We start from the raw sequence: 14,648 nt of genomic DNA, 5'->3' as shown, positions 1-14,648 counted from the left end.
TAATTAGGATGATTATGGCGTACAGCTAATGAAAACCCCAAATTCAGTATCTCACAAAATTAGAATATTGTGAAAAAGTTAAATATTGTAGACTCACGTCCCACTCTAATCAGCTAACTAACACAAAACACCTGCAAAGGTTTCCTGAGCCTTTAAATGGTCTCTAAGGCTTGTTGAGTAGACTTGTCAGTTGTCCAGAAGACAGTCATTCCCACCCTTCACAAGGAGTGTAAGCCACAAAAGATCATTGCTAAAGAAGCTGGCTGTTCACAGAGTAGGAAAAAGTGTGGTAAAAAAGGTGCATAAGCAACAGGGATAACGGCAGCCTTGAGAGGATGTGAAGCAACGGCCATTCAAGAATTTGGGAGAGATTCACAAGGAGTGGACTGAGGCTGGAGACATCAAGGGCTACCACGCACAGACGTATCCAGGGCATGGGCTACAACTGTCGCATTACTTGTGTCAAGTGTAAGGGAAATGTAACATTTTGGTATACTTTGATTGATCATGATTGAATCTGTAACAAATGTAACTTTGATGTTGCTATTTCCTGTTAAACTGAATGAGTGTTAGCCAGTCACAGTAATCTAATTAGTCTAGTCGAATAAGTCTAGAAAGATGAGCATATGCATCCCTGAGAAGTCAGGGTGTTGCTCTGATGTCATGTGACTTTCTCACCCACAAATTCACCTAACAAAGACTTTATAGCACGGGGGATTTATGGTGGTAGTAAGCATCAAGACAGATGTTACACTCCAGGGGTCTGAGATAGAGCAGGGGACGGGATATCCTTTCACCTATTTCCTTAATAACAAAGAGGCTGATCGATAAGTCTGTTCCTCTCTAGGAGGAGCTTGAAGATGTTTGAAGTGCTGCTTTTCTTGCATGTCATTAACTGTTTAACCACCCCCTCCTGAATGGGTGGGTTAGCCAAATGTATAAATACCAACCACTGTCTTCTGTCTGGATGCATTTGACAAACTCAACTCTGTTGTATGTACCTAGCCTGACGTTGTCAGACTCACAATTCCTGTCAGAATGTGAGTCTGAGACCGCTCCATTGGGCTGTGATTATGGGGCGTGTTTCAACTGACCAGGAAATAAAATTCCTCTTCGCTCAATTGGATAGACCTACAACCAATCAGAGCAACGTAGTATGTGACGTATGTTAAGCAACGCATTGTGAGTTATTTACTAACGCCGGGTTCACACCGGACGCTGAAGTGATGCCGAAGCGACGCTTCAGCGCAGCGCCAAGCCTTAAATAACAGCTGGCTCCCATCCACTCCCATGTTAAAACTTTGTGCGGGTCACACCGGAGGCTGAAACACCGCGCTGCGCCAAGGCTGCCTCGCGCCCTGCAGCGATCGTTTCAGCGTCGAGTCTATTTTTTGAGCCTGACGCGAGTGTATTGCACCAGGAAACACACTGAAAAACGATCTTAAACTATATTGATGACATATTTTATGATATAAATGATCAAATATGCATCCCATACTTTGAAGTCCCCTTCTGTTGTCCTGGAGTTTTAATTTGACCAATGACATTATTAAATGTCCCCCTCTGCCCATCCACTACAGCCACACAAGCAGTGATACAGATACAAAGAGAGAGAGGGGGGGGGGGCTACGTATTCTCCACATAGGCATGAGTGGAGAATACGTAATTTACCCCCGACACCCGACATTTAAGGGAGCAAACAGCGGAGAAGTTCTTCAACATGGATGACATTAAATTAATAATTGAAGTGGTGAAGTGCAGTGAGTTGTATGATCCTCGGAACATGTTGTATAAAGACAACACCAAGGAGGACACTTGTTGGGACGCTGTTGCTTAATTTTGGAGCAACAAGTAAGTATATGCTTTTAATCTACTGGATCAACGGGTGATATTATTAGCGCTGCCCGGCGGTTCAGCGTCGCTTCAGTGTCCGGTGTGAACAGCCAAGCGCTGGCGCAATAGGGATTAGCGCGGTGCTTTGGCGTCGCCTCCACGTTCTCTGTTCCTCTTTCAAAATGAATGCGCTGTCGATGTCTTCTAAAACAGACTCAATGGCAGCATCTACACATCTGAGCTCTCCAGCGGCAGGCATGTTTGTTGAAAACGAATTCAACCCAAGGGCACTTTGATGACGTGGTTGATTACGTTACCGTTGATCATCTGTCCATCATCGTATAAAGCCCGCTCTGACAATCTGATTGGCCCGGTCGAGCATAATTTCTCCTCAACGGAGCGACTCCAGACCGAACTTCCCGACCTAAAATGTTGTGGGCGGGGCTAAGTTCGTCTGGCATCCAGGCTAGTATGTACCATGCTTGAGCATTAAAAATGTGACAATACTGTAAGAGAATTGTGTCTCGTTTCCTCCTTGCTAAAGGTGGGATTATTATTAAATGCCACGACACAAGCCACTCCTGAACCAGACACAACGTCAGAAGCGTCTTACCTGGGATAAGGAGAAAAAGGACTGGACTGTTCCTCAGTGGTCCAAAATCCTCTTTTCAGATTAAAGTAAATGTTGCATTTCATTTGTAAATCAAGGTCCCAGAGTCTGGAGGAAGAGTGGAGAGGCACAGAATCCAAGTTCTTTTAAGTCCAGTGTGAAGTTTCCTCAGTCTGTGATGATTTGGGGAGCCATGTCATCGGATGGTGTTGGTCCACTGTGTTTTATCAAGTCTAAAGTCAAAGCAACCTGGGCTTCCATAACACCTTAGCAGTGCCACGGGCTGATCACCTCCATGCCCCGGCGCATCGATGCAGTGATTCATGCAAAAGGAGCCCCGACCAATTATTGAGTGCATATATATATTAACTTACTTTTCAGTCGGCTGACATTTCTGTATTAAAATCCTTTGTTTTATTGGTCTTATGTATTATTCAAATTTTTTGAGATACTGGATTTGGGGTTTTCATTAACTGTAAGCCATATCATAAAAATTAAAAGAAATAAATGCTTGAAACATTTCACTCTGTGTGTAATGAATCTATTTCATTTATGAGTTTCACTTTTAGGGATTTGAAATATCGACATAAATCAATTTTTCCATGATATTCTAATTTGTTACTTGAATAACTTGATGACATTCCTTTTTAATTCTTTGCATTGAAGCTTTGTTTAATTCAAATAACTATCTATGGTACTGCTTGAATTTATGTCAATGTCTCAGATTCATCTTGTCACAGTATGATAAGGAATGGTTATGCACTTCTCATTATAACATATAAGATCTCTATCTCCGTGTTTGTTATTGTTATCATGAAATAGCATGATTGTCGGTGCCAGCTTTTTAAGACTTTAGAGTTTGTGTGTTTTTTCGTCTGATTTAATTGCTTGATGATTGAATCTCAAATATTTGTCATTGGTGTTTAGCCGAGTTTCTAACCATTCTAACACGGTATCATGTGCATATTGAAAAAATTATTCCAATCGGTATTTGTTCGTGTCCACTTCATCACCGGTGGGTTTAATTAATATGGCAAATATCACTTGTTAACAAATTACTCAATTAATCAATTGAATAATTTAGAAAATACTTGCATAATTAAAATAATCAATGATTGCAGCCCTTAATGGAACCATATTTGCACAGCATCATATTATTTTGCATCATAATTGAATCAAACCATGGCACATTATGGTAAATGGTAAATGGTTTTGTATTTATATAGCGCTTTTCTAGTCTTGATGACCACTAAAAGCGCTTTCCAGTACAGTTTTACATTCACCCATTCACACACACATTCATACAGTGCATCTATTAGCAGCACTTTTGTTGTTCTATGAGAGCCAAATCAGGGTTCAGCATCTTGCCCGAGGACACCTCACCATGCAGATGGGGAAGACTGGAGATCGCACTACCGACCTTCAGGTTGGAGGACGACCGCTCTACCACTCTGTTATAACATTGATCTTGTTGATGAAGATGCACATCCCTAATACACACTGCAAGAGATTATCTATCCTCCTGTCCTCCTACCCCCTCTACCTCTTGCCCTTTCTGTCTGTCTCGCTCTTTCCATTTGTCCCTCCCTCACTCCTTTAATAGATCCTGTGTGTGTGTGTGTGTGTGTGTGTGTGTGTGTGTGTGTGTGTGTGTGTGTGTGTGTGTGTGTGTGTGTGTGTGTGTGTGTGTGTGTGTGTGTGTGTGTGGTTGAGCTGGGTAATTCAATACTTAGTATGAGCAGATAAAAACTTGAGTTGTGCTGAGTCTGCAGGTTCAGAGGGACAAACCACATAAGTTACATTTAAATACAGTTCTTAGACTACTGTTTTATGAGTGTTTATGATGCAGACGGTCACTAGATGTTTAGAACATGTTCAGCTTCCCACAGTGATTGTCTGTCACCTGCAGCTCTTAATTTGACCATCTCTTGTTCCTCTCCTCAAATGTCCAAAATCATCCACTCATCAAATGCTGCCTTTAAGTTCATCTTTTCAAAAAAAGGAAGGAAGGATCGGACGGACACTTTTTGATTTATAGTTCTACGAGCCTTTTTGTTCTGAAAACAATTCACCGACAGAACAGTAGTTGGCTCAACGGAAGTCGAGCTTAGAGAAGCCTACCTCATGAGTTATATAGAAGAAGTCAACGCTGGTTTATTTACGTCCCCCCGGCTCTTCACACACAGTGAACGATGGCAACAAACAGATATGGAAGTATCGGCGCACCGCTCTGTTAAAGCTCGTCTACAGCAGATAAACATAAACAAGTCAGGCAGGGATCATATAATAAGTATTATTTTTCCTATTAAATAGTGGTCCATCCAAAATTGAAATCCTGGCGTTACCCATGCCAGTCACTGGCCCGTTCGGAAAAAAAAAAGTTCCACTTAGTTTATGTCCAATAAAGTCCATGAATGTACACTTGTCAGCTGTCTATTACTACATCTTACAGAAACAAACTACACCGATGGCATATAGAAGAGTTTAAACACTCATCGAAGCACCATTGTTGGACATGGCTAGTCACTGTGCTAGCTGACAAGTCAAAGCTGCATTGGTGTCGGTCACTCCCGCTCGCTCTCGTTGCTTGACGCACGCTCCCGATCTTGAATCTGGAATCAATTGCTCCTCCTTGGATCCCCGGATGTTGCAGTTGAATTTTTTTAGGTTGAATTTTTGAGGTTGAATTTTTTGCGGTTGAATTTTTTGAGCTTGAATTTTTTGCGGTTGAATTTTAAACGTTGAAAAACATTCAAATACATAATTTCCATGCATAAATATTCAGTGCTAGAAATTCAATGTCTTTTTTGTTTCAAATCCCGATGACACAGATTTACTTCCATAAACAGAAGCCCCGTTATGAAAATTCGTTATAACCGTATGTGACCTTACACACATGCCTTAAGTGCTCTAACCAGCCACCGTCAGCCGGACAAAGCCGCTGGCTTAACACACTTAATCATAGAGTCGTAGTTGTGATTAAGGTTTATTGTGATTTAGGGATTGAAACAGGAAGTTTGCGGTCTGGAAATGATGTCGTCCCGAAATTCTGGCCTTAGCGGACCAATCACAGCCATGGGCTATCCGTGGCTCTCCGCCATGCCGACGTGTAGTTAGAAAAATCAGAGCTGCACGAAAAGCTCTCCGAGGAGCCCCAGAGAGGCTCGTTCCACGGCAAAGAAGGAGGTCCTATCTGTCTGTGTCTGTCAAAATGGAGAAGCATACATTGGCCTTTACTCTGGGTCTACACTAAGTGAAGAACTGGATAGAACTGTTAAGGCACTTGCATGCTGTGTGTGTGAGTGTGATTGTGAGTGTGTGTTTGTGTGTGTGTTCCAACTGAAGTAGAGAAGACATTTACAGGACACAGTGACCCCTAGCCAAACATATCCACCAATCACTGCAGACTGCAGACTGCAGCAGAATAAAGCAAACCAGCAAAAAGACAATAGTTAAGTTGATAGAGAGACAAAGTGAGTTTATAGAGAGGGGAGAGAGGGGTAATTTAGAAAGGCAAAAAGAGGGAAAGAAAAGGAGGCAGGTTGATGACACAAAAGACAGAGAGAAACTGTCACAATCCAATTCTGACCTTTCACGGAGAAACTTTTTTATGATACTTTAAAGCACAATAGTCCAAAATGGATAAAACAAAAATTTGGTAGAGACGGAACATTTCTGAAGGCCACCATAGGTTTTCCTATATCCTGTGAAGGGGATGGGGTGAGGCCAGGGTAATTCACTTAGTTATAGTTGGTTAAAAGCAACAAAAAAAAAGATTGGTCTATAAGGTTGCATAATACAGTGAACAAGGAGCAGGGTTGTCCTTCAAAAGTGTAATAATGCGTGTGTGTGTGTGTGTGTGTGTTTGTTTGCGTGCACCAGTGCATGTAGGTGGGTGGGTGCACGTAAAAGCTTGTTACTAAAGCTGCTTTCAGACATGGACTGAAATCTGGAAATTTGCAGCAGTTTCTCCAGAGGAGGTGTTTGTGTGAAATGAAATTTCAGTGAGAGCCTCTTGACTTTCTCCGCCTCCCAACCTATTTTAAAGTCCACTGGATTCACTGCTCCCAATTTGCCGGTTCATGACGCTTCTAATACGTGATAGATGCAACAATGAAAAGAAAAAATAAAATAACCCTAACCCTAACCCTAACATCTATAAATATAAAAAAAACGTTTTTTTAAGAGAGTTTCGATGCTGATGTCATTGTTTATGATTTTGCTGTAGCGGGATTTATACATTTAATATTATATTATATAATTACTTCGTTTTGTCTCCTTGGCCAGCTTTAGTTTCAGACTAGAATGACAAGTGACTCACCAATGCACCAACATCCTTACCTGTCTGTCTCCTCTCTGTTGCCCTGTTTTTCAGACAGCTCCTGATCCAGGGAAGAGGAAGTGCTTCCCTCTCGGCTGACGCAACTGGTCCGTCCCGGGCTGTTGTTCGCTGACGCTCGTCCTCCTCCTCCTCCTCCTGTAGGACTGGGGTTGGTAGCATCAGTGTGCTGCTTCAGGGTTTGCAGCTTTGCCAGGGGGATGATGTCACATGCCTGGGGCCGATGCCAAACTGTGCGTTGGGTGGAGGCGTTGTAATAGTAGAAGCGCGAGGTATTGGGGTCAAATAGCTCCCACCATTGATTATCACCGGTCCGCTTGATGCATACCCCCTGTGGAGGGTCCCAAACACACTCACCCGTCAGCAGGTTGGCATACATGCGCTCCCTCGTGCGAGGCTCGATTATCTCAACCCACTCCAACCTGCAGAAGAAGAATGAGAGAGTGAGATAAACTGAATGCAACTTCTGACTCCTGGCTGTTCACCTCTGCCTGCCATCTTCTCTGGTTCTGCTCATAAGGGGGCGCCACAGCAACATCTGCATGTTTGATGTGACATAGAATTTTTATTTTAATTTTTACTACAGAGGGACTTCTGACACAAGTTGAACACATAATCAAACCACAGATCCAGAGATTAGTGGGCAACCTGCGCTACCACCTGAGCCATGGTGCCCCCTCACAACCGGAATATAACGACAAGCATCGGAGGGCACAGCCTGTGCACACTGTATACACCCCAATCCAAGTATATGCCTTGTAATATTGACTTTTCATAATGACGTAATTTAAACCAAAGTAACAGACACAATCTTCAGAGCCAACTTCAAAACACCTCAAAATGAAAGCTCTATAATTCAGCTTCATATAAAGGATGCAGCAACAAAACAAATGCTGTGCCTTTACTTTGAAGGCAAATTGCCTAACAGGAGGTGATTCTATGTGAATATTGTTGCCATGATGGAAATCAGTATCTGGTAGAGCCCTGAATGTCTGTGTCTCAGTCCAATATAGTGAATTAGAAAGTCAAATCATGAAAATCAGAGAACGCTGGTCACCTTTTTAGGATGAATGGTGCATAATATGTGTCTCACATATAGACAAACAGAACTTTGTTGAATTATTAATTCAATAACCCTAAGAAATATGTGTCTGTTTGTATGTAGCTTGTACCATTTATCTTATCGGCTTCACAAGTCCCGACCCAAGAAAATGCAGTGTTAAATTTTGTGGCATTTCACAAAAACAACGCGTTTACAGCAACAGATGCATTCACAACATCAGCAACAACTTATTCTCCAGTCCTCTGTCCTGCGTATTGAGTCAAGCGCTACCGGACTTTGAATAAACATATGAACAGTTCTTTGTGCAGCAGCAAGAAAGAAAATAATAAAGCGTATTTAAAAGCCCTAACACTTCAATGGGAAACCAACAGCGTTGTAGAATAATTTTTTGGTAAAGCCTCGAAAAATATAAGTGTATTTGTCTACATTAGACAAAAAACAAAGCCTTTAAAATGTTTCCATCCATCCAAGCCATAATGCAATTGAGGCAACAATGTCATTAAGGCAGAGCTCCTATAAATACTGTAACGTGATTATCCTTTTAATCCAACTATGTGGATATATGTGGTGTACTCTGTTTCAATTAGGCTCCTGATAGTTTTTCTGTTTACCAGAAAAGCAGCTGCATGTGAGCCACTTGCTGCATGCTTTGTGTACCTGAATTTTTTTTAACCTTTATTTATTTTATTCTTCTGTTTACTATTATTAGTAAAATTTTTATTAGTATTATTTGTTCATGCAGGAACTCTCTGTTCACACTTCTTTTACTGTGCCACAGGGAAACACCAAGTGTGTGACAGCCACAGAGTGGTTAGGGGAGTCAGAAAGTGTTGAGAGACTGACTATCACATTGTATAAAGTAACTCCAGTCTTATGGTTTAATTCATATTTTATTTGAATAGTGCCAAATCATAATATAGATTATTTCTTTATGTGTGTTAGGACATGGTTTTTGTGCAAATCACAGGTCTCTTTTCGGCTTACATGTGTGGTCAAACCTTGAAACAATGTATTTATGTATTGGAGAACTCAGTCTCCCAGGGTGCAACAGGTTCCATGGGTCTGGACATCTTCACACATAGGTGTGAAAAGCCACAAAAGTCAACTCCAATTGGTGTCTCTTGCTCCATGACCGTGAGGCAACCAGGCCTATATAAGACCAAGATCTGCCCCAACTCTTCCTCTTTCCACCAACCCACCGATGAGGCAGGCCACCAGCTTTTTCTCCTGCATCGCTGAGGAGAAGGCCTGGCAGCTCCCAGCTCATCTCATCAAGGAAACTACCTCTCAAACCAATAACCGGAGGTCAGAGGTGCAATCTTCCAACTCATCTTCTCAAGGAAACCTCCTCTCAAATCAAGCTTCTACAAACTCCTAGCAGCGACTCAATATCCTGTAGGTAAGAACTTTGAACCAGCATCTGAGCACAGCTCCACAGAACCGCTAAGGCAGAGACCACACAAAGCCAGAAGGCTTCACACAAACGGAGACTTCAACGAATTGCGAACTGGACTGCAACTTCTTTTCCCCTTTCTCTCGGACTGGTAACATACTGGGCTTAATAATTATACTAGACTAAGCAAGACTGTTCATTTGATTCTGTGTGATGTTTAGAAGTTTGATATATGTTGTGATATTGTGTTTATAAGTTAAATGTTAGATACGCTCTTCACAGGATCTCTGACTGTTTCAGTCTCATTAACATGCACACAGACACGCTTATCTCTTCCCCCACCACCAGCTGTAAAACCACTTCTGAAGAAAAGGGGGGGCTGTTAATTTTAGGGGGGCCAAATCACCATTTTGAAAGCATGATAGAAAAGGTGTTAAATTTGGTCAGCCATTTTTGGAGGCCCCCTAATTTACATACAAAAACACAAACTCACCCACACAAGTTTGTTTAGTTAATATGTTGATAGTAATTTGTGTTTTATACTTTATTATATCCATAATAAATGTTCTTCTTTCACAAATGTCCTTTCATTAATGTTGCATAAGTGGTAATGTGAGTGAGTGAGTGGGGCATGGGACGGAGCCCCGGGGCCTGTGTGTGTGTCCACTATCTGGGAGCGCTCACACACAAAAACACACACGTTCACACAGCAGCGGCGCGCCGCCTGTAAACATGTGGTCATTAGCATAAATGCAGGGAAAAAACCTAAGGACTTCTTAAAAGATCATGAATAGTTTCTATTATGTATAACTTATATTTATTTTATAATTTTCTCATCACTTTTTGACGCCCAAGACTAAGAAGAAGTGTTTTAAGCAATAACAAGCTTAATCAATTCGCCTTTTTTGTGTCATATCAATAAATAATTGTGAGATATTATTTGCTTTTCTTTTTTTACTGTCTAATTGATAATTTCCTATTTCAAACGACATCACTGCAGCACACATATTCTGATAGTCCAGGTTGTGACCCAAATAAATGATAGCTTGACAGCTATGCATTATAAGGGTGATGAATGCAATCTTAATAAGAGAATAAATCCAGGCGAACCAAAACATCTCAAAAATGGCTTAGGGCTCAGAGGTTAAAAGGCTGGTACAAGCTCTTAAGGGATGCACTGTGCACAATGTATATATGTAACATAGTTAAATAATATATATTACATTTGCAGATGAGTCTTAAAAGCTGGGTGATTAGAAAAAGAAAGGCAGACAGGGACAATGGAGGAGCTGAGGTTAGTAAAGCAAATCAGGGAAGCAAACTTTCAAGCTAATGAGAATTGTATTTTGGATTTGAATGCATAATGCAAGGTGATATTATTTGAACATTACAAATACATGTACAGTATATAGGGTAATTTGAAGGAATCAAATACGATGTTCTAGCATATACTTGTTGTTTAAGTGCTCAACTTTATAAAATACAGGTAGACCAAGTAAGGGAGGAAAGAGAAGTGAGAGAGAAGCAAGGAGAACAAGAGAGAGAGGGTGCGGTAGATCCTGAACAAGGAGAGGGACAAGGAGAGGAGCAGGGAGAGGAGCAAGGAGAAGAACAAGGAGAGAAGCAAGGAGAGGAGCAGGGAGAGGAGCAAGGAGAAGAACGAGAGGAGCAAGGGGCATCCGCAGCACAATCTAAAACCCGCCACAGGCTGTCTGGGTGGGACCCTAACTGGGTTGATATCCCCAGGTTCAAGCCTTGGTTGTACTACATCCATGGTCATGGTGAGTATTTAACATTATAAACTACCTTAGTGAGCAACCATAATCATTTTGGCAAAAAATGAAATATTTAAAGTCTTGTTACTTGCAGGAATATTTTGTCGCTTGTGTCGTCAACACAAGAAAGCACCAAAAAGAGGTGTGGCCAAGAGACCATTTATTGAAAATGGGTGTGAACTTTATCGTGTTGACTACCTGGACAAACACCGTTCAACCCAACATCACCAGGACAGTGAGAAATCTCACTCTGCATTGATGCAAGGTAACATTTTGCATATATGGTCTGTAAATAGACCAAAACAGGTAACCAGCATACTTGCATATAAGCTGTATTTTTATCTATTTTTTTTATTTTTATGTTTTGTTTCCATAGGATCAAGCTCAGTTTTGGTTGCCCTCGAACCGATGATGGTGATGGAGCATGAGGCTGTGATTGGAGGTTTTAAGTGCCTCTATCACCTCACAAAGAGGGAGCAGGCACACCACACAAATTACCCTGCTCTCCTTGAACTCGCAGAGCTACTGGGGTGTGATTACTTCAAAAAGCTAAAGGTATTCTTTTCATTCAACATTAACCATATCTGTTTCATTTTTATCTTCTTAAGATTGGGAAATATGCAAATTATACAAGCCATCGAATCATTGATGAGATGCTAGAAATAATCAACACTGTGGTGGAAGAGCCTATTCTGGAGGAGATCCGAGCATCTGTGGCCATCGGATTGGAGGTGGATGAAACCACAGATGTCGCCATAAATCGTCAACTTGATCTGCATGTTAGGCAAGTTTGTTTGATAAAGGTACAAATTATTTAATTAAATATATGTAAAAGGTGACACGTTTTAATTGATTTTGTCATCTGTCTTTATCAGATACACTGATAAGGAAGGGCAGCTGTTTAGCCAGTTCTTGGACCTGATCAGTATCCCTGATGGCAAAGCTAACAGTTGTTGCAGCCATCAGGGATGTTCTGAGAAAAAAGGACATTCCTACATCAAAATTGTATGGGTTAGGTACAGATGGAGCTGCTGTCATGACTGGTATGCATATTGAGCTGATTCATTAGTATACAATTATCCCAAAAAATAACATTTTACAAAGTGAATGGTTTCGACTTGATGCAGGGAGACAAAATGGAGTGGCCAAGCAGCTTCAGGACAGCTTCCCCTGGCTGGTGTCTGTTGCCTGTGCGGCACATCGGCTTGCCCTGTCCTGTAAGGATGCCTCCTCAAATGTGCCTTACATGGCAATCTTCAGGGACCACCTGCAGCAGCTCCACCTCTATTTTCGCAACAGTGCGAACAGAACATCTGTTCTGAAAGCAGCAGCAAAGACCCTGGGCCTGGCAGACCTAAAAGTGAAGGCAAGTTATGCAGAAAGAAAAGCAAAAAAACAAAAAATGGGTTTTATGCTTTCATCTTATGAAAAAATAATATTTTTCAGGAGGTGAAGGACACACGTTGGCTGTCACAGCACTCTGCCATAATGAGCCTTCAACGCAACCTTGGTGCAGTTCTGTCTGCCTTGGTGGAAGAGTCAGCAGTCAACCGTTGCCCACTAGCCAAGGGGCTAACCTGGCAACATATAGATTTGTGGCTGCAGTCTACCTGCAGGCAGATGTACTCCCTCACCTGGCCTGCCTTTCCAAATTGTTCCAGAAGGAAAATGTACATTTTCTGGCTTTGAAACACCAGGTGAGATTTTATTTGAAATGCTAGAGGCTCTTACTTTCGGCTGCTTTTACAATAAATGTATAATCCCTGTTCAATTAGGTTCCTGTGACGATTGCCATTTTGAGAACTATAAGGGATGCGGGAGACCATCAGCCTCCTGGATCATTTCTCTCACGCTACACCAAGACCTTGATAACCCTACAGGGTTATCAAGTTTTGGTGTAGTCCATGAGGAGGAGAGGAACCGGAGACACAGAGGCTCCTTAGAGGAGCACAGCCGAGAGCAACTCTGGGTCCAATTTAAAAATCAGGTACAACAAGTCTTGCAATTGCTATTAAATGCTCTATATTAAGAAAAACAAACAAATATGTTTTTATTTTATTATTATGTTTAGGTGATGGAACCTTATCTCGATGCGCTTGTTGAGAGTTTGGAGAGGCGTTTTGGGAGTCTAGACCTGCTAGGAGCATTCCATGTTCTTGGGCCTCAGGCTGCCAAGGAGGACGAGGCTGTCTGTGTGAGGAATCTAAAACTCCTATCAAATAAATTTCTGACAGTAGACCAGGTGATCCAAGAGTGGACCTCTTTCAGGCAACATATCCTGATAGGAGCATTTCAGGTATGAACATAAAAAATTGTCAATAGGTTTGACAGGTTTTGTAGCTTAATTAATGCTCATTTTGTCTCAGGGCATGGACCAGCAGCAGATAATGACGCGACTGGCGTCACAGATTGACGAGTGGGGTCAGCTTTATCCTGGACTCAATAAACTGGCTGCCATTGGTCTCACAATTCCAATCTCAAGTGTCAACTGTGAGCGTGACTTTTCAACACTGAACAGGGTAATACACCAGATTATTATTATTATCATTATTAACAATGATTTAGTTATTGCCTAACTTCCACCCACTTATGGTTTACTATTTGTTGTATTGTAGGTGAAGACTGACCTGAGAAACAGGCTACAGGGAGAGCATCTGGCGACTTGTTTGAGAGTCAGCATCAATGGCCCCCCCACCACCAAATTCCCCTACAGAAGAGCACTGGAGCTCTTCTTTAAAAAGCCCAGGAGAATTAAATGCTCCCAGGCTGGATGTAGCCTTTGTGGATGAGCAAAAACTGCACAGTTCTCCGTCTGTTGTCCTCTTTTGTTGTCTTCTTCTGTTGCCATAAATCATCAACTTGATCTGCATGTTAGGCAAGTTTGTTTCGATAAAAGTACAAATTATTTAATTAAATAAATGTAAAAGGTGACACGTTTGAATTGATTTTGTCATCTGTCTTTATCAGATACACTGATAAGGAAGGGCAGCTGTTTAGCCAGTTCTTGGACCTGATTATATTTGCGTTGTGGCATTTTTTGTTTAAATATTACTATACAAAAATATAAAAATCTGTAAATGAAGACACAAAAGGCAAAGTTACAACACCAATAATCCCATCTACAGTAATACACAGGACTGTTTGAATAGGATTTAAGTGCATATTCTCCTCTCAAAGTACACCAGATTCATGAATTCCAATGTAAAGGGTACAAAAAATATTCATGCCCCCGGACCCCCCTAGAGGGCTCGGGGACCACACCACCGCTGCTGAAAAAAATCCTGCGGGAAACACTGAATCCTCAGCCTAAACTAAGCTACAAGTCATTTGAAAGTCTTGTTCTTAGTCTTCCACAACCATCCAAGAAATACCAAAAGCCAATCATATTTGCTGTAGTTTACCATGCCACTGGGGCTTATACTGAAGTTTTTATCGAACCTAGTCCTAAAATGTACACATTTCCCATTAATTCAGGATGTCTTCTAGCAATGGGAATGATCAGAATGTCTTCAGGACAAAGGGCAGTGAAAATATGATTGTTTTAAAAAAAGTGGTCTTGTGTCTCACTTTACCCCGGTGAGACACAAGACCACTAATCATTTGACCACTAATCATTTGATCTCTTGCACACCCTA

General features: G+C 41.5%; 1 protein-coding gene and 1 long non-coding RNA gene across 2 annotated transcripts in view; both read right to left on the bottom strand.

The window, feature by feature from the left end:
- The window catches only part of LOC133960548 (uncharacterized), a 383,773-nt gene that overhangs the window by 330,580 nt on the left and 38,545 nt on the right, over positions 1 to 14,648 (bottom strand). The window lies entirely within an intron of this gene.
- arhgap39 (Rho GTPase activating protein 39) overlaps positions 1 to 14,648 on the bottom strand; it is a 75,839-nt gene that overhangs the window by 32,998 nt on the left and 28,193 nt on the right. The window contains exon 2 of the mRNA XM_062395616.1: positions 6,785 to 7,204. Coding sequence (XP_062251600.1) covers positions 6,785 to 7,204 — 420 coding nt within the window. The remainder of the gene's footprint in view (positions 1 to 6,784; positions 7,205 to 14,648) is intronic.

This window comes from Platichthys flesus, chromosome 9, assembly GCF_949316205.1.
Source record: "Platichthys flesus chromosome 9, fPlaFle2.1, whole genome shotgun sequence".
NCBI lineage: Eukaryota > Metazoa > Chordata > Actinopteri > Pleuronectiformes > Pleuronectidae > Platichthys > Platichthys flesus.
The sequence above is the reverse complement of the archived record's forward strand: the minus strand, read 5'-3'. Positions and strand labels throughout refer to the sequence as shown.